At 50.7% G+C, this 20,474-nt stretch overlaps 1 protein-coding gene across 4 annotated transcripts in view; it reads left to right on the top strand.

Moving 5' to 3' along the window:
• Positions 1-20,474, top strand: part of RNF24 (ring finger protein 24) — a 32,278-nt gene that overhangs the window by 6,421 nt on the left and 5,383 nt on the right. For 2 of the 4 annotated variants that reach the window (XM_072862344.1, XM_072862346.1), the window contains exons 2-5: positions 1,504-1,585; positions 12,107-12,256; positions 18,744-18,786; positions 19,798-19,839. In XM_072862344.1, the coding sequence (XP_072718445.1) occupies positions 12,114-12,256; positions 18,744-18,786; positions 19,798-19,839 (228 nt within the window). In that variant the 5' untranslated portion in view covers positions 1,504-1,585; positions 12,107-12,113. The remainder of the gene's footprint in view (positions 1-1,503; positions 1,586-12,106; positions 12,257-18,743; positions 18,787-19,797; positions 19,840-20,474) is intronic. The other 2 variants (XM_072862343.1, XM_072862347.1) reach the window with 1 other exon arrangement.

Here is a 20,474-nt window from a genome sequence, read left to right as displayed (position 1 = left end):
GGTGGTGACGGTGAAGGGGTGGGATGTGTCGCAGCTGGGTGAGAGGGATGGGGCTGGAGACGAGCCCGGCGTCGGATGGTTTATTCCAGTCCGGAGGAGCCTCGGATGCTAAAGCTGGGAGCGGGAGCGTTGCAGGCCGTTAGGAGTTGGGCTGCGTGGGGATGGCGAGTGTTTTCCCAAAGCCAAGAGAATGTTTTTCTGTGTCTAAGGAGAAAAAAAAAATATGGCACCCTGTTAAAATGGGCTGGAGAAGAGGGATTCTGCTGCCGTCCCATCAAGCATCTCCGAAAGGAGGGTTTTTAAGACAAGCCCTGATGCGATTGAGTTCTGGTTTAAACTGAGGTTGAAACTTCAATCTCTTTAGGTTTCTTTTTTGGATGGCATTTAAAAGAAGTAAGCACTAGTAAAAGTTTGCTTTCTTTTGTTTTGTAACAAAAGTGGCTTTTCCTCACCAAAGGATCACCTGAATCCTTTCTACCAGAAGCCTCCTTTAGGTTTTGATTTATTTTGGCTATTAACATTTCTCTTAAGAGCCAGAGCTTCAAACTTAGGAGCAAACCTTTCTGAAGGGGGTGGCTGTGCTTGGTGTCAAAAACCAGGTTGCACATTGCCTGCTTCATCTTTTAAATGAAATAATTTTTTCTTTAATATTACGAATTATTCATTGCAAGCGTAGCAGCAGGTGTCGGACCGTTTACACAAGGATGCTGTGTTATATTTTTCCACCTTAATAATGTGGGTCCTTGCTGCAAAGCTGTGCGGACGAAAGTTGCTGCGAAGCTGGGCAAAACTCAGGTTTTGTGTGAAATATCCAATTTGCTGCTTAGAAGTTTGCCCTCTTTTTTTCTTACTATTAAAATAATGTTTTCCTTAGCCAGTGCAGAACAAGTCGGGGGGGTTGGGGCGGTATTTTTTTTAGCTGGAGCATCATTCCCCTAAGAGTGGGACCCCAAAAATGGGTTGTGATGCCCCAGCGGGATACTTGCCCAGGACAGGATCCCACCTTTCAGCTGCAGCTGGGCGAGCTGACTGGACTCGCCTTGGACGCTGGCATTGCTCCAGATGACCCTCCACAGCACTGGGATGGAAATTCCCCTTTTCCACCCCAAAACTAGCCCTGATGAGGATTTCTCATCGAGGACTCCCTGTGTGGCAGCCATCTCCGTGGGCTGCTCCCCGCTTTTGTTTACATCTGGTCAAAAACTTCTTAAATTTACTGGCGAGGGAGTAATTCTAATCCTTTTCAATGAGATCAACGGATTAGTGTCTCAGATGCTTATAAAATTGCGAGGATTAGCTGAGCCTTCCCCCCCCTTTTCTCTCTATGCCGTGTAACGTCATCGCCGCGTTTGAAAAGAGCATCTCTGTGCTGTTACTAAGAGCTGAACCAATTTATAGGAGTCTTTGCGAATCAAAGCGTTAAAAAACGATATCTTCATCCTCTCCCTCGCTCGCTCTGGCTTTTTGTGCAATATTAGGGTTTTTTTTTTTCTTTTTTTCCAGCGTCCCTGACACCAAACCACGGTAGCTGTTCAGCAGATACGTTGGGTTTGCGTGGCTTGGCTGCGTTGCGGCACCCGTGCGGGTAAGTAGGGAGCTGACCCAAAAGCTGTCCCTGATAGAGACTTGCAAAATCACATATTGAGATGAGCAGATCCTGAAAATGATGTTATTTCACGAGGTTGCCCCTTATTGCAAAGGATTCGGGCTTTCGTGGTCCATCCCCAGAGGGGAACGTTGCTTTTGGGTCGACGGGATGCTCTTGCCCCGGCTGTTGGAGATGGGAGCGGGATGAAACTCCACGCAGCCCACATTCCTGCATCCTCTTAATTATAACCTGTGCTTTCATTAGGACATGATCACTAACTGGCTCGCAAGGAGCTAATGTGGAGGAGGGTTTAGTTCAAACCCCGTTGCTCTGCCTCCTCTTACAGCATTGCCCCGCGCCTTTCCCTGCAGGGTACTTTTTAAATGCCTTTTCTCCCGGGTCGACGGCTGCGTGGTCGCTTGACCTGCATGAGCGAGGCAATCCTGAACTGTCGAGTGGTAGGAGCTCCAAGCCAGGAATTTCTGGCCCTGACCCAATATACTTTCAGAGGCAAGCTTTTAAATATATACAAAGACAAGCTCATAATTTCCACTATACTAATGAGGCCGTGGTGTTTTCATTGAAATGTGCCAATAGCCGCCGCGGTGGTATTTTAGCAGTCTTGTACTGTGAATCCAAATGTGATTTAACATGGCAGCCCCCGCAGAGCGGAGGAAAACTGGCTTCTCCCGCTGAATTTCAATGATGCTTCTCGGCAGCGCTACCCGAAAATCCCCGTGGCGGTGGGACCTTTCCTTGCGTTTCATCTCAATGCGGGCTTTCCCTTCAAATGCCACTGTTTTGGTGAAGATGGGGAAGGGTAGGAATGGGTTGAAAGAGGGATAATGCCTCTTGAGGAGGGGAAAGTCTTGATTTTAAAGACTGGTTTTAAAAGATGTGTGGCTGGCTGGTGCGAGGCAGCAATTTAATAACCAGACTCGCTGAAAGTATCTTTAACTCGTAGTAAAAATCGAACGCAAGGGCTCCCAGGCATCATGTGCTCTCTTGACCTTTAAGAAGACATTCGAGGCAGCCTGCCTGCTCGTTGCTAAGCCAACTCGTTAGTGCCACTCATATATTTTGCCTTCTAGTAGGCAATTCAGCGCCTGGGAATTTGTAAAGATCCGACAGCAAACTATGACACGCCTGAAAGTCGCGTTGGTGTTTTTTAGCTTCGCTGCCCGAGGAGGCCCCCGTAGCCTTGAAGCGGTCGGAAAGTATTTAGCAGGTTTTGTTCAGTCGACTGCAAGAAAAATGCAAACTTTAAGTAACCCTCTCAAAAGTTGGTTTATTTTTTTTTTTTCAAATGAGTCCTGCATCAGCAGGACTGATCCTGCATCCTGCACACCCGTAACTTGGGGTTTTACTTATTTAGGGCTCAGTTTATGAGAAACCCATATAAGAAGCAACATCCTTGGGCAAAGGAGGGGTGTGGGTAGGTAATACTGAAAATTCACGTGTGGCTATCCATCACTTCCCAGTTGCAGACCCCCAGGGTGCGGGTACCCCTGGATTTTAAGGTCCCTTGACTTTCTCCATCCCACTAAGGTCAGGCCATGATGCTGGGGAGAACAGGGGAGAAGGACAGTATCCCGCGGCATTGCCTTCGGCGCTGAGACTGCACCACAGAGGAGGAGATGTGTATGTTGGGTTTGTGCATATTTATCTCCATCAAGCACCTCACTTGGCCACGTAAGCCCAGGAGTGAAAAAGTTCAATTTGCCGTTCCAGCTAAATGTTGAGGTTTTTGTGAACCTTGCAGCCACCTTTGTTTGTCCCGATCACGTGGGAGTGAAGCAGTTTGTGTCCCCTATCCGAATGGCTCCGGGGAGGGGTTTTTTGCCAGACTCTAAAGCGTTGCAAAATCCCCCCCGTCTCTGTTAGCAGAGCAGAAGGAACGATAAAAAAAAATACTCCCCCCAAACCCGGCACTTCTGTTAAAACCAGAGGAAGGGCGGTCTGACTGCGCAGCTCATTTTTCTGTAAGTATTAGGAAAAATAGCAAACAGCAGTGACGTGGCATTAGTGCAAATTCCCAGCAGGCTGGGGTTTGGGTTTGTTTGGGTTTTCCTGAAAGCTTTTTAATGCTGTCAGCATCTTAAAATACAAACCTTGCAGAATCAACGTGGGCTTTGGGGGACGGCTTCTCCGTAGGATTTGTTTTAGTGATTTTTTTTCCGGTATCCAGACACCAGCTTTTTCGCTCTTCTGCATCCAGCTACCTCTTCTCCTTAATTTTTACCACAAATATAAACAGTGCAATTAAAAGGGTCTGCAGAGAGCATTCCTGAGGACTGAAATCCAGGATCCGGGAGCAGACGGCAGCAGCATAAAGAGGAATTCTTCCCTCTCTGGCCTCATGCTGCTTTTCCACCACAAGGCTTTACAGCCATCTGGATCCCTTTTCAGATTACGCCCCCCCCCCCCCCCCCCAAATCCATAACCTAGCAACCTTATTTAGTGTAAACGAGAGCATTATGCCTTCCTGCATCCCAAATTGTGCTTGGCTCCTTCTACTGCCTTTATAGGATAGCTGCTAGCAGCTGTGATTCCCGGCGCCGGCGCAGGGTGCCTACCTCCAGCAGGATTTTGTAGGGATTATTGATCCCTGGATGTTGCACTGATTTCCCCCTCACCCCCCCATTAAAGGAGCTTAGGAAATAAGGGGAAAAGGGTTTCAGGAGGTCATTTAGTCCATCTGCTTCTCAATATAAAAGAGCGGGGAAGGCTGGTTGCTCTTCTGCTCCGCAGAAAGCGATTTGCTTTTGTTCAGCCTGAAGATGACTTGATCAAAGCGAGATTTTCTTCCAGATGTGATATTTCGGGAGCCCTCCCGTTGCTTCCCTTGGCTCTCGGTGTCATCACCCAGGAATTTGCAAATTCCCTGGAGCGTTTAACACCAACTTCTCTGGTCTGGCCCTTCAACGGCATAGGCTGAGCATTTCTCGCGGGGTTTCCAATCCGCTTTCCCCAAGGAACCCATTAATTGGGGAAAACTCCGCAAACGAGGAAGAGCAACCGCAAACAAAGGCAGAAGATTATTTCCACCAAATTAAGCAATAGGGGCAGGGGGGCTGCAAGGTGCGGTGTGAAGCTGCCCACCCTACGGAGGTGCCTGACTTCAACCGTGGATTTCGGTGCTTTCCTTGGGCTAAAATACACCCATATTTAATAACATGCGTGTTATTAAATTTTTTTATCACCTGAGCTATATGGTACGGGGTGATGCTGCTCCATCAAGCGCTGCGGTGGCAGGCAGGGATGGGGTGGTGTGGTCCCATCACCGTGACCCCGTACAGGGTACCGGGGGGGCTGCTGCCTTCTGCTTTCACCACCGTGAGCATGAACGGGGCTGGGGGCAGGAGGAGGCAGCGGCACATCCTTTCCCACCACGCTTTCGGGAGGAAGAGTGAGCTCAGCAGGTCGTGACGTTGGATCTGGGATGGAGCCGTGTGCCAGGAAAAGGGGAAGAAAAAAAAATTAAAAATCCCCAGGGCCAAAGGGAAAAAATTCCGCAAGTGTTATTTCATCGCCGAGAAGCAAACTGAACCGTACTCGGGCAGCTTGTGTGCGCGTTTCGAAGCGAGAAGCTGCCGACTCTGCTTCAAACCCTCCTGATAAGCGATTTCCATTTCTCATTTCTGCGATCCGATGGGAGCCCAAGCAGGACTCTCCTCCAAACTCTGCTTTCCCCCTCCTGCAGACTGGATTAAATAGCGCTATTGATTTTTTTCTGTTTATTTTTGCCTTTTTTCCTGGAACTTGCAAAATCAGCCGCGAGCAAACCTCTGGTTTGCCTTTCCAACAGCGCTGGGTGAAAGCACTTGACTTTAAACTCGGCGATGGGAGCTGCAGCTGACCTATTTTCTGCACGTTTTTCCGCCAACGGTAGCAAAAACATTTTCACATTTAAAGGTGCTCTTCAGTATTAAGGTTGTGGGATCATTTGTCCGTTAAAGTGTCCGGAATCAAAAGCACTTGCTGAAAATTGCAGTGGTACCAGTTGCGCTGCCGGGTATTTCTTTCGTTATAAAGACTTTTCTATTTTTTTTCCAGTGGCCGATTGCTTCGTCACATTGTCACATTGCTCTGTCCATGTCCCCCTGCCCAAAGGCGGTGGAGAGGGTTAAGGTTTTGTGCTGTCAGCCAGCCGGGAACGCAGCCAGGAAATTTCCTGATTCCAGTTCAAAAAAAGCATCGTATTCGCTCTCGGGGAGAAGGGATCAAAGGTTCGAAGCGGTTCTTGGTTGGAGGTCAGTTTGGTTTCTTGGTTGTCCAGGCACGCAACACAAATCCACCACTGTCTCCCAAACCTGCACGCGGCTGGAATGGGTGAAATAAACAGTTTTCGTTCTGTTTGACACCCAAAAGTTTCCTCTATTCCCCAGCCGTGGCGCAGCATCACCCCGGGTGAGCTTTGCTGGAGCTCGGTACGACTGCCCCGCAGCGTAAGGGACCGTGAGGGACCTGTCGGGATGCTCTCCGTTCCTGGCACGCTCGGCCCTGTGTTCGTTAATCCCGCTAATCAATAACGCTGCCGAGCCTTGCGCCGTCGCTTGCCCTCCTCCTCTGCTCGCTGCCGGCTTTTTGCAGTGAAGGAGGTGGGACCGGTTGGATGCTTGGAGCCGGCGCTGGATGTGGCCAGGCTGTGGCCTGACGCCGTCCCCATAGTAGCATCGTAGCTCTACTAAAATGCAACACGCTGAGATTTTTTTCCCTGCTCTCAATCCTGCCGTTCCCCATTTTTGGATGGCGAAGGACATCGCTCCCAGCCGGAGCGGCGTTGAGCTCCATCCCAGCTCCATCCCAGACGAAGGCAATGCGGCCGCGTGGCATCTCGGCATCTCTTGGGCGACAGCGATGCTGGTTTCGGGGGCTGGCTCTGCAGCTGCTTGCGATTTTCCCACCGCCGCGCTGCGGATCCTCGCGCTGGATCAGCTCCAGAGGTGGAGCTGAAGGAAATTCCTTCCAGCTGCTTGAGGTCAGGGCTTCGTTTTTCTTTTGGGGTTCACGAGGGGGTTTTTTTTGCCTGTGAGTTAAAAGCAGCCATCTCTTGCTGCTGCTTTTTAAACACCTGGAAAAATCTCTTCTTTTTTTTTTTTTTTTTTTTTTTTTAATATTATCCTCTTAGGCATACCTATTAAATAACCTTCATGTTGTGGATTCATTGCATGGAAGAATACCCCGCTTTGCAATACAACTTGGGGTATTTCAGAACGGTCTTGTCAGCTGCTCACAGTTTAACTTTCAACCGAGTTAATAACCGTTTTGGTTAAACCTGTATAAAACACGTTGCGGACTTGCGTAACGCCTTTGAAACTCGAGACGCCGTTCACGCCCGCTTGAAATCTTTCCCATCGATAAAATATTTCAACTTGGAGTTTCGCCACGGCTTAGCATTTTCTTTTCCCTGAGATTCGTGGTTTCGATTGGGTGACAGGAACCTGCGTGTGTCTGGCTTTGTTGAGTTTTTAAAGCTCAGTATTTCCTGGAAATGGGTTGGCTTCTCCAGCTTGGCTGGTGGGATGCTGCCGGGCTCGGACCACCGGCTCCATCCAGCTCCCCCAGTTCAGGGGGGGTTCAGGAGGTTCAGACCAGCCTGGGTTTGCATTGAATCCCCATGGAGGAAGTTGTTCATCTCGAAAACATAAAGTAAATCCCTCTGAAAATGGGTTTTTATTTACGATAGCAGAGGTAGAAACCACCCCTCCGCCCAGCGCGTGTGCTAAATTTAGGAATGTTGCACAGTGCTCGCGTGGCCCCTTTATCCGCTGGTGTTGTAAATGAATAATAATAAGATAAATAAAAGAAGCTCCCTTTAATAAGTAAAACCCAGAGAAGGAGCGCACAGTTCAAATCCATGCGGCAAAGCAGCAGGAAAGAACAAATTTGCAGCTTTCAGCACAAGACTGATGCTCATGGCATCACCCGCAGAGGACCAGCGGCATCCCTGGTGTCACCCCCCGGCCTCGGGGACCGCGGCTCTCCTGCCTCGCTCCCCGCCTCCCTGCCTCAGTTTCTCTGCCTGTGAGAAGATGATCGCCTCCTTTATTAATCCCTTTGAGATCTCCTGATGAAAGCTCTGGGTAAGAGGTTGTCCCACTTATTAAGCACATTAAATGCTTGCTGTGATTATAATAGGGGTTAATTTGGCTAGGTGGCTTATTTAGGTTTGCCTTTAACAGCCCAACTTGTAATCAAAGCGCTGCAAAGCTGGCAAGCTAATGCTGACCTGTAACACTTCACTTCCTGACTTCTCGATATGTCATTAACCATAACCTGGCTTTTAATTAAAGCTTCTTTCCGTAGTCATCGAAGAAAGGGGGATGCGCTCGGCCCCGCGTGGCTGATTCATTGGAGGGTGTAACGAAGGAGGGGGCGTGGAGCTCGGGTCGTTCTGCTTTGTGGCATTGCCATCCCCGGCTCTCTCTGTCCCTGCCTACGGCCCCATCGCAGGAACGCTGCCGTTCCTTTTTATTTTTGCAAGCTGTTGTATTGTTAAATAAATACACTCCAGTTCCCTCCATGCTGCAGCCTGGGAAAATCAGATTTTCTCTCCCTTGCTTTAGTCGGTTTTGTTTGCAATATATATTGCAAAGAAATATATCTATTTTTTTTAATCAATATATATATTTACTTAAATATATATATATTTACTTAAAATATATATATCTACTTTTTTTTTTTTATGTGCACTTAAAAGATTTTCCTCCAGCCAGCCCTTGGGACTCCCGTAGGGCTTCCCTGGTTCAGGGCTTTTTCTTCCCAATTTTCCCCAGGTTTCTCTTTCTTCAGCAAACGTATTTCTTCTCTCCTGAGCACTGCTGGCCGGCAGGCACCCTTCCTGGTCCTCTCCCCGTGATTTCACGCTCTGCGAGGATGCGCAGACCCGATGGACCCAGGCGCAGTCGGAGACCTTGGGGAAACGGGGCATCGGGCAGGTGCCTGCCCAAATTCCCCACCGCTTCGTCTCTGTCATCGCAGCAGGTTCATTTTTTAGATGAGGAGCAAGTCGGCATCTTCCCCCTCCCCATAACCGCACGCTGCAGAGAGGGTCGCATCCAGCCTTGGGGAAATCCTCCTCTCTGTAAGGTTTCTGCGGTACCAACCCCTTTTTCTCCGGGCAGCTCGTGCCCCCCATCCGGGGGGCTGCGGGGATCTGCCCGGGGCGGTGGGTGCCCCAGGAGGGGCATGTGCCTGCTCTGAAATGCCTTGGCCATGGAGAGAGCAACAGGGAGGCTTTTGTTCTGCACCAGAAACTTTTTCATCCTTCTTTACGGCTCCTTTTTTATTTCTTTTGGCTGTGCTCTCACAAATCTGAAGCAGATTAAAATACAGTTCCTCCCCCACCCCTCCCCTTAAAAAAAAAACCCACCCCCAAAGCTTGGCTGCTTAAAGTCATCAGATTTCAGTGAAGTCTTTTAAAGTTAACAGTTTCCTGGATCCTGTGCAGGCTAACTTATTTTTTTCCCTCTAACCTCCGTGTTTTTTGCCGTAACATTTCTCCGCTGTCACAGCAGGAGGGAGGGAGGACCAGGGTAGCTCCGATGTGGAGAAGGTTATTTCACACGGGGGCTGGATGAATCTGGTGTGGGACTCGCTGGACTTGGACTGCAGGGGACCGAAGCGTTGTCCCCGGCAGGCTGAGACCCTGCAGTATGGCTGGCAGGTAGGTCACGACTGCGTCGGTGACGTCCTTTTGGGACAAAATATTAGGGAAGTGGTACCGTTGGAAGAAGAGAGTAGGATGCTGTGGGTGGGATGGAGCTCCGTTTCTACTGACCGTTTGTTTGCCGGGGGCTGTGATGGTTTGTAGCTGCGGCCGAGGTCATGGGGACTGGTGGAAGAGCTGCATGGCTCGGCTGAACGTGACCATAAGGAGTTTTTCGGGCTTGATGAGATTTGCTGCCCTAAATCCAGCCTGGATCTTCCTTGCCTGCCATCTCTGCTTTTGTGCTCGGTCCACTGTGGCATCTCCTGGTGGGAGATCCAAACCGAAGCCCCCAGCTCTGGTAAGAAGAGCACCACAAGTTAAAGGAGTTGTAAAGGAAAGAAAAATAGTAGTCTGGTGCTGGTTGGTTTTGTTGCCTCTTCTCTGAGAGTGGTCTCTCCTTCCTTGAACAAAATCACCCAAAGCTTTCCTAGATGGAGGGTGTTTGATTTTCTCTTGGGTGGTTGAGGAGCAGGAGCCGGCCAGCCTTGGCCAACGCCTTGCCCAATGCCAGTGACTATCAACACAAGCCCGAGGGCGAGCAGGGACAGCCGGAGCCTCGTCCTCCAGCTGAAACATCCTCTGTCGCGTGAGCGTGACCAAGGGGAGAGCCCCTGAACCGTCTAAAATCCCTTTGACCTAGCGAACGGCGCGGAGATGAAAACCAAACCCAACCCTACGCAGCGACGCTGAGCTGTGCATTAACTCTGCTGGAGCTGGGAACAAAGGTTTGCGGGCTGGTTTTGGCTTTTTAAAATGTATTTGCAAAGCAAAACAGCTCAGCTGAGTGGAGCAAGCGTTGGTGGAGGAGTGTGAGCTGCCGGGTGGTTGCTGTGCTGTAAAATCCCATCCCATCCTCGCCAGTGCTCGCAGCGGGGTGTGCCGGCTCCCCGAGCTCTTGTAGCATTTCCACGCTGGCCGAGAGAGTTTCTGAACATGCGTGTTGGTCTCTGGAGGCTTTAATCAAATCCAGGCTTTACCAGAAATCGCCTCGAAACTTCCAGCAAGTTGAGGAAGCCGAAAGCAGCCGGAACGAGGAGGCTCTCGGGCGGGCGTTGGGCACCGGCAGAGATGCTGCCTTTGGCGAGGGGTGCGAGGAGGGTGTGGGCGAGGGGCTAGTGCCGGCGAAGCAGCTGGGATGAAAGGTGAGTCTGCTCCCTGCATAGCAGCTGGGGAATGTATATATGAGCAATGCACGTAAGATGGGAGGATGGAGGAAAACCCAGCGGGTTCGGCAAAAAAGGGGTGTGAAGGGGGAAAGGAGATGCAGGAGTGAGGATGCTGCTTGGAGAAGGAGCAGGGCATTCAGAGGATGCTTTGACTTTTGCAGCATCGCTCCCCAGCACGTTTGGGTTCAGGTCCTGCTGTTTCCCCGCCGTCTTCTCACCTCATGCAAAAATTGGAAGCCATGCAATTAATGCACCGTTGCAAAATCCCCCCTCTGAGGGAGGGGTTTGTTATCCCTCGGTAATTTTATTTGGGAAATGGGGTCCAGACTTCAGGTACTTTCCCTGCTTGTTGTGCAGTTTAATTGCACGTCCAGCCCTCTCCCGTGGGCAGTAAAGAAAACAAGGTATATTTTTTAACTTCCTTTTCTAAGCTTGGGGTGGGTGAACTTTATGCCTGGCCAGAGACGGTTGTGATCATTCAAGGGTGAATGGCTCGGCGGGTGATTGCGATAGAAAGGAATAATAAGAAGCAATAGTAAATATGTGCTTTCCAGTTCAGGGTTTCAAGTATTAACGTGGCGTTACAGCAGCGTTACAACAGGGGGTTTTTATGGCGATACAGAGACATCGAGCTGGTTTTCCACCTGAATCCTGAAAAACATTCCGTGAGGCTTATTGTAAAATATTAGTGTCCCATGTGATAAAACTAAAATCATGGGAGAGATCATAGGCTGAAGTCGTTATCCCAGGCAGCTGCTCGTGGTTTCATTGGGTCTCTCCGAGGGGAGGGAGGTTTTGGTCACGCATCCGAGACGTGCTGTGTCGACAGCCAAAATTGTTGCATCTTCCTCTTTGCCGTCGCTCGTGGGTGCTTCAGGGTTTTTCTGGGGGAAAGCAGCGCGGTTATACCGAGGAATAAAGCTGAAACCTGCAAAAATGCCCTTAAACCACCCTACCCGGATCTTATGTGAAAAAAACAAATCAATTCTCTTTTATGGCCCCTATAATTTCTCAGCGGCGCTGCCATATGGCATGGGAATGTCCTTGTCCTTTCCATCCTGCCTGGGACGGGCTGGGAGCATGTTGAACCCATGCCGGTTCACGTGCAAGCTCGATGGTTTTGGAGGGTGGATTTCTATGGAATGAGGAATAGATCTTGGAAACCGCAGGAGGGGAAGGGAAGAAAAACCTTCCTTGCTACAAGGCTCTCTGGCTGCTTTCAATATTTTGGCCTAATTAATGAGGGTTCGGGGGCATTGGCTGCAGCCGGGGCTGCTCGGATGCAAATCCCCGCCGTCCGTCTGATGCAGCATTTAACTTGAAGGACGATATGTGTGAGGAAGAGGGGAAATAGCTGGAGGAGAAGCTCACAGCGGGAGAAGACAAATCCCAGCCCCAGCTGATCCAGCCCTGCTTTGTTTGCAGGGTTGCTGAGCCGGGGGCTCAGCCGGGGGCAAAGCTCAGTTTCGGGCAGGGATGCCTTCGCCCCGGGGGGTGAGGAATAAGAAGGCAGCGCTGCTGGCTGCCCTCTTCTTCCCCCCACCACCTGCCTTTGGAGGGACCACTGGTTTCCTCCGAAGGGCAGCCCGTGCTGCCGAAGGAGCCTCATGTCCATGTGTTTTCTCCCTGTCTCCGCAGCCTACCCATGAGCTCGGACTTCCAGCATTACAGTTTCAGGATGCCGAACATCGGGTTCCAGAACCTGCCTCTCAACATATACATCGTGGTTTTCGGCACAGCCATCTTCGTCTTCATCCTCAGTTTGCTCTTCTGTTGCTACTTGATCAGGTAAGGGAATTTTCCCTGACTGCTGCCCCGGTTCAGACTGAGCCCATCACCGATCCCAAAACAAGGATGGCATCGCCTTGTCCTTCCGCGATGCGTCTCGTGCCACCTTCATGTGACCCCTGAAGTGGTTTTACTTTCTCTCGTCATCAAAGAATTTGCTCAGCCACGTAGTGTCAGACCCAACATCCATCCCTACTAGAGCCAACAGAGCAAACGCAATGAGTACCGAACGCCGTCTGCCCGACACATCTCGGAGCTGCCAGTCCCGCAGGGCAATTACATTATCCACTTTAAAAACAGGAGAGATATTTATGTGTATGCTCAAACAGGCATGAAAACATGGTTGGCTTCTCAAAAAGACCGGGAAGGGATGTTTTATGGTTCCTGCTTTCTGCTTAATTTTTCAACACGTTTTCCTCTTTAATGAGTAACTTGTGTACTGTGTGCTTAAGAAATGTTTAATACCTGCTCCGTTCGTTATTGTACACAAATTGCTCGTTCAACAGCGCAGTTTAGAGATTAATGATGCAGAGTTGATTTGTTAATCTGAACCATGGGGAGCAGGATGGGAGGGTTAAAGATTGTTCCAGTTTGGGGCTTGTTTTAATTATTTTATGGGCCATTGGGGAGAGAGTTGGGCCACTAATTGAGAGGAAAAACTCTTCCTGCCGGAGGGAAGGCGAGAGGCAAGTCGGGGAAAAACACGGTGCCTGGCAATCGAGGCGGCGACAGGGGCAAGTTGTACTGTTAATCCTGCGGCCAGGAGCAGAGGGCATCGCTCTGCTGGCAGCGCCTGCCGAAATCCTACGTGCCCAGAGCTCTGCTGCCAAGTTGCAGAAGAGCTTTTCCGTCCCCTTTGCCTCCCCTCTGGCTTTTTGGATGGTCCCAGCTCCCTGATAGCCATACGTCCATCGCACCCCCTCCCTCTGTCCGTGTGAGACAGGCGCCTGGTCTCTTCTTGCACCGTGGAGGCTGTGTCTGGCTGGCTCACAGCAGCCAGTCCCACCAGCTTTTCTGTCCAGAGGGTGTTGAAAATGTTTTGTCCTGCTTTTGTAGACCAGGGAAGCAAGATTTCAGTGTCGCCTTCTAAATATTTGATGATTTCCACCTATTTTCAGCTCTGTACGAAGCAAAACCTCGTAAAACTTGCAGGTGAGCCCAAACCCAGGCTCACCCAGGGGTGATTTGGGCTGCCTGGGCATCATATCTTCACTTTTGCCTGCAGTGATGCACAAGAAAAAGGCGTTGGAAGGTGCAACGCATCTGTCCACCCCTGGCAGCCAAGGTGGAAACAGATCGAGGGGTCGTCCCCGACCAGGCGATTTGTATCTCGGTGCTTGATGTTGACAAGGTCTGTGCTGGGATATTGTGTCTGCGTCCAGTGTTCACATTTCAACTGGGAGGTCGGTGGGAGGGGACGCAAAAAAATAGACAAATGGTGTTCAGAAGGCTCAAGGCCGTGTTTTGCCCAGATTGAGCTTGAATCTATGTGGCTCACTTGCAAAATGAAGAGGTGTTTGGACTTTCAGAGTATTTTCCTGGGCACTGGGTCTTGCTGGGTGTGTTCTGCCCCAAAGAAGAAATAACAAGTAGTAATGTCTGGAAGATCAAGCCAGAAAATCTTTAAATTTAGAAGTTGGAGGCGTGTTGTAAGAGAGAGGGTGAATAACCTGTGAAACAAGCCAGCAAGGGAAGTGGCAAGTCCTCCCTCTCTTTATGGCTTTAAATCAAGAGAGAGGGCCTTTCTGGAAGAGACGTTTTGGCTCCCATTCCCAGGAGTAACAAAGTGCTGTTTAACAACCTGTGATAGATGGGAGGTTGGATTAGATCATCTAACGATCCCTGTATAGCCCATATCTCTATAGAGACTCTATGAATCGCTCTTCAAACCACTGCCCCCAATTCTATTATTGACAAAACGGTGCCAAACAAGAATCCTCCGGCCCTCGTTTTGGAGGGTTTTGCCGTGCCATGGGTTTTAGCTATGCCGATGTGCCCCAGGAGCATCCACCTCCTTTGGATTTGCTGTGTAATCTCAGTTTATGTGGGGTATAAAAGCTGGAGCTTCGGCGTGGTTTGGAAGGCCTTGCAGATGGACAGCGGGACGAGGACCACGCGCCTGCAAGCGCAGAGCATCCCAAATGATTGTTCCGGGAAGGGTTGGCCATGTCGCTCCCCTTCAGTGCCATTTAACGCCGAAGCATTGCTGGTGCCTGGCTGCGTAGCAAGCAAAAACGCGTAGCCCTGTGGCAGGAGGATTTGGTATACAAAGGAAGATATTGAATTTAAATTGAATTTTTCCTCCTCCTGAACCAGCTGCTAAAGCCTCCTGGATTACCCCACTCATTCTGGAGCCCTTCTGCAATGAGATGCGTGCCTTTAATACAGAATTACATCTGGAGGCTGTGTAAGAGGGGCGTTAATTTAACGAGCAGGTGCAGCATGGATTGCACCGTGTCGTCGCAGAGAAGCCGACCCAGGGCGGAGGGGTGCGGGCAGGGACGGACCCAGCGAGAGCTCCAGGGCTCCGCTTGCACCCGCGGGGATTATTTGCAGGTAACGGGCTTGTGGCTTTCCCCAGGCCCTGCTTAGGTGCAGAGGCAACGCAGCCCATCCTCTCCCTCTCCCTCCTCTCTCGTGACTCACACATCTGCAAATATTTGGCAAATAAGGAGTGGAGCTCAGGACACCATCCTCTGGGCCCTGGTTCTCATCACCTGCTCCGGATCAGAGCATCCCATGCAGCCCTCCTCCACATCCCCAGCTGGGGAGGCATGCGGAGCGTGGAAGAGCCAATATCTGGTGTATTTACCCCAAATCACAGAGCTGGCAGCATTAAATAAAGGATGCGCCGGGGAAGAAGGGCACGGGGCTGCGCTTCACAACTGTGTCAATACAGAGTGCATTGCCCGCTCCGACGGGAGGAAGAAGTGACATTTTTAATCAGGTTGGCTCAAAACAGAGTCCGATAGGAATTTCAGCCAAAAGCAAAGCGAGGATCATCTCTGTCTGTGTGCAGTCCAGGCAATTCTTGAGCTCTTCTGCCGCTGCAAACCACACCAGTACAAAGCACAGGTCCCATCCTCGCGGCTGCTGCCTCTGGGAAAAATTAAAAAAAAAAGGGGGGGGGGGGGGGGAGAAAAAGGAAATTAAATTTTGCAGGCAGCCATTTGTGTCTGATCTCTGCTGACTTAATGAAAGTAATAACTTCATGTTACCTTCGGTCCCCTAAAACCCAGTTCAGAAGGACACTGAACCGAGCGATGCCGTGCTTTCCAAGCATTTGAATGGCGTGCACGCTCGCCCTGGGTGAACGTTGCCGCATCCTCTCTGTCATGCTTTGCTGCAGGTTGCACAGGGTTCGTCTCTGCCCAGACTAGAGCGGCTCAAAGACCACGGGAGGCGGGGGGCACGTAGCCCTTAAAAAGCCCTTTTTTATAGGGCCGTTTCCTTCTGCATTCAAACCTGCCAGGAGCAAACGCAGCGGTTGGGTTTGGAGAGCTCAAGGAGCCCGGTCGGGCTGGGGAGAGCGATGTGGTGGTGGGGCAAAGAGCCAGCGCTGGCACCTCTCTGCTCTTTCTACTCTACAGCATCAAATAAGCAGATCTTGGAGGTAAACCTGCAAAAAGTTGTTTCCTCTGCGTTTTATTCCCGTAGTCGTTCACTCGCTACAGCTGATTCGGCGTTACTCAGAGAAATGGGGTGCTCCCTTTCCTTTGGGAGGCCTGGAAAGCATGGGAAGTGATCACAAAATCCACAAGAGGTGGTTATTAAATTCAGAGATGGGTGACGGTCTCCAGCCACGCAGTGGCTTTCAAGATGCTGTGTGGTCCCTTATCTGAATCAGCCATCTGCTAGAAATTCCTCCGGAGTCGCAGCTCTTGACACGAGATGGATGAAGCCCTGGGTCCGACGGGGAATAACGCTTGCCAGGATCCAGGGTCTCGTTACGACAGCTGTGCTAGGTCCGACCAGGATCCATCTGGCCCAGGATCCTGGCTTTGAAAGGAAAGCGTGGAGGAGCAGACGGAGCTCGCACGCTTCAGGACCAGATGTGCTCATGCCATTCCCCGTAACCTTCAGGGAGATGGGGTTTTTTTTGGCAAAGTCTCCCCGTATAGCTCAGCACCAACCCATGCCATTGAGCACAGAGCTGCAGGGATCCGTGGCCGGGTGGTCTCTTCTTCCCCGTCGCTGCTCCAGATGCCTCCACGGCGTCCGCAGATGCTTGGGCTTGTTCTGCGCAACACCTTCCCTCCGGTGGCTTTGGCTCATCGGGGCCAAAGCCTCGGCGGCCTCTTGGTGCTCCGTAAGACAGATGCTTTTTCCCGTGCCGGGAGAGTTTTTCCCCTTGTATGCGGTCTCCAGCCGCGCATCTTGCTTTGCCCCATCTGTGTTTCATAACCGGTTTCCCAGCTGCCGGGATCCCTGCGGATTGGGCCGGTTTCAGCCTGTTTTCTCTATTGTTCGTGCATCTTCTGCTCGTGTTTCTGCTCGGGGTCGTTGGCAGAGGGATGCGACCCCAGCCTTCTCCTTCCTGCCTGCCGCAGTTTTATCCGCGGCTCTGCAGGCAGGTTCCCTGCCGGGCAGCATCATTAGAGGAGGAGGGATGGCTCCCCCTAAATTCGGGGCTCAGGAGCTGACTTACTGCAGCTCTGTCTGCAGCGTTAAGCTGCATTTTTACCCGTTCCTCGACGTTTAAGGCCCACGACATTTTGGGGGGGGTGTTTTCGAGCGAAAAGGACAGGGCTATATTTTTACATCCTATTTGTATAACTCACCCGCTGCAGCCTTGCGGGATCAGAAAGCCTCCGAGAGCTCAGGGTGAAACAGCCGGGTTTTGAGACAGCCCCCAGCATATTTTTGGAGAAGTGAAATTACAGCCAAGGGGGCTTCCCATCTGAAATCACACGCGAGGCTGGCTGGGGAAAATAGTCCTATGGCTGCCCAAGCCTTGCAGACACACACTGACATCTTATTAAAAGTCCTTGCCCAACTCTTTAGCCCTGATGACTTCCCTCTTGAGTTTTCAGAGCACTTCACTAAATGCCACGTCTTGCAATGAGAAGCAACAGTAGTTATTTTTTAAAAAAATGTATTTATTTTAGGAGCATAATCGGCTTCTCCGGCCTGCTGATGCCCGCAGAACGCTCCACCGGGCTGTGGAAAATGGGCTGCTGCTTGTTCTGCCGTGGAAAGATGTTTTATTAATGATAGTTTGAACTGCAAACTATGGAGGGATGTGACGTGTGTTTGTGTTTGCTGTTTCGCTCAGTCCCCAGGAATGGGGACAAATGCTCCCACCTGTGCCTCCTGGAGAGGGGAGGCTGGAGAGGGAGGGGACAGGACCAGCCCTTTGCTTGTGGCCTCAAATTCCTGCTGCCACCGGCTGGACTTCCCACTTCGGCAGGCGTTTTTGGAATAGATTCATCCCCTCCATCTCCATCCCTTGATTTGCTCCAGGAATGGATGCTATTGGGGAAAAAAAAACCCACCCAAAAACCTGAAATTGTGCTGAGCAGAATGCTTTGAAAGATAGGTGGGGCAAAACAGCGTATAATCCTGATTTTTGCTCCACCGCCACGTCAGCTACGGCCCCGGCTCCTTCCCTGGGGCAGGGAGTGCCCCGGGTCATCGCGTGGGCTTGTCACCCCGTGCTTGAACATAGCACACCCCTGCCTGCTCTCCTGATAAAAACCCCCAGAATCCCAAGATATAGGTTCATTCTCCTGCGGTTTTTGGCAGCTCGTTATTTCTGGTTATTAAATTGCCCCCTGTGATAGGAGGCGAGAGATGGAAGACGTCCTGCTGCTTCTCTTCCAAAGCTTTCTGCTCCGGTGTTGTCTTCGGATAAATAGCCGTCCTCTGCCTGCTCAACCGGGTGCATGACCTCTTGTTGAATGCTTCTTCCTGAGAGTTTGGGAGGCAGAAGCAGCGCGATTGATCTTATAATTGATGATAAAGCTGTGTTTGAGGAACCCAACATCGCCCAAGCAGCACGATGGGGGATTCAGTGGGAAACCTCTGAGTGGGGAGCTCTCCTTCCCCGTCCTCGCTCGAGCGGGAGCAGAGCTTTCCTCGGGTCTGAATACCCATCGCTTGGAAAAAGGTGCCGCGTCCAGTCTAGAAATTGGCAGCAGAAGTGGTTGGAAACTGGGGTTATTTATGGCAGCTTCTGATTTACTCAACAGTTTTTGCTGGTCTTAACGGTGCAGGTGATGTCTGCGTGGAAAATTAGGGAGGTCAAAAGAGGAAAAGGGGAGGAGGTTGTGTGCTTCTGGATGGAGACGTTGCCTTCCCAGCTACAGGGAAAGCTGGCTGTTGCTTAAATGCATCGCTTCATGTGGCCCTTCTCGTTTCCGAAATGAAAAATTTTTAAAAAATCCCCTATATTAAACCTGGAAAGGAGGGAAATTAAATGTTTGAGATATGACAGTAATCCTGATTGTTTTGCCTGTCTTCACATTTCTCCCTGTTTTGATTTCAGGCTCAGACACCAAGCACACAAAGAGCTTTACGCCTACAAACAGGTGAGATGATACACCAGAAGTTGTCGTCTTCTTCCCTTCTGCTTAGTACCAAATCCGCGTTGGAGCAGTCACTCCGTCAGGTTTCCTTGTGCTGTTCTTCTCCTTGGGAGGCTTTTGGTCTTTGAAGAGAAGTTGTAACGCCCAGGCAAACCTCTGTCCCTGCTGATTTAATTTTTTTCTACCAGCTGGGCACCCCAGGAGCATCTCTCTCCTCTTAGTCCGCAGTTCTCCGTGTCTTCACACGAGGTCCCTGAGCGGTGGGGACATCTCCACCCCTGGAGCACCTCAACTGGGAAACCTCTCCAAACCCTCACCTTATTTCCCACTGGTGAGCGGTAATGCCGTCGCTTCCCCAGCAATCAAACGATGTTTTGTGGGGTCTGAATCTGCTCCCTGCGTCGGACCCGGCTGCTCTGGACCACCCGCAGCCATGGGGCTCTCGTAAGGGACCACCTCCACGTCTCCTTGGCAAACCCGGCTGTTTTCTGCATGCACCCACAGGCGCCAACGCCCTTGTTAAAATAAACACGGCCATGAGCTCGGTGTCAGGCTGCTGCTTCAACGTCCTGTTTTCTCCGGGGCTGGTGTAATTTTTCTGCCTCTGATCTGTCGTTCGAGCAGGAAACTGGGTGGGATTGGGCTGATACGATATGATAACACGTGGCCGTCCTGGATTTATCGCCCTCTCCAGGTGTTTAGCCTGGATGGAGTGAAAATGAAGCGGCAGACATCCACGCAGGAGCTCGCTGCACAGCGTAGGCGCTCAGGAGGTTTAAATTCGGGAGGAGATCTCCTGGATTTGGTCCTCGTGTAGTGGTTATAGCTGTGCCAGCGCTGCCTTCCTCCTGTGTCTGCACAGGGGTGAAGACCCGATGTCTCCCTGGCTGTGCTGGGTTTACTGGGGGTTTCCAGTTCTACTGGGATGCTCAACGGGATCTCAATTTACAGAGATTTTTGCTGTGAACGCTCTTGGCAAAAGCTGTGTCCTGACCCCAGCGCTCTGTCTTACAGGTTATACTCAAGGAAAAGGTGAAGGAGCTGAACCTACACGAGGTGAGTACGTCCCTGGGGCGGTAGCATAGCGGCAAAGACTCCCTCACCCTCCTCTTCCTCGCGCTCGGGGAGGGGATGGGGGACAGGCAGAGGCCGGCACAGGTAGGAAGGTGCAAAAACTCCAATTTAACTCCTTCAGGAGCAAAACGCACAGCTAGCTCTGCCGGCGTCGCTGCCCGCTTGCTGCCAGCAGCCGGGTTTGCTCTGCAGCCTCTTACCCCCTTACAGGGAACGCGGTGGGGGCAGGTGAACGGCTGCGACGGCGGCTCCGTCCCTCCCGGCGCAGCTTTTCTCTTTCAGAAAGTCTAAGGGCTTGGTAACACGGACGGTAAAAGCACATCTGCAAAGGGGGTCTGGATTAAACCATCTCCCGCCTCCTGGGTCCCCTTCAGCTTTTACTGCATCGTTATTATTTATTGCATTAGTAGTAGTAGTAGTATTTATTGCAATTTATTGCATTATTATTTATTGCATTGCTATTTACTGCATTACTATTTACTGCATTATTACCTATTGCATTATTATTTACTGCATCATTACTTATTGCATTATTATTTATTTCCTGCATTATTATTTTTATTATTTACTGCATTATTATTATTATTATCACTGCGATAAAAAGCTGTGGATAAAAG

The sequence above is a fragment of the Ciconia boyciana genome, chromosome 5 (assembly GCF_034638445.1).
Source record: "Ciconia boyciana chromosome 5, ASM3463844v1, whole genome shotgun sequence".
NCBI lineage: Eukaryota > Metazoa > Chordata > Aves > Ciconiiformes > Ciconiidae > Ciconia > Ciconia boyciana.
This window is presented reverse-complemented; position numbering and strand designations above follow the sequence as displayed.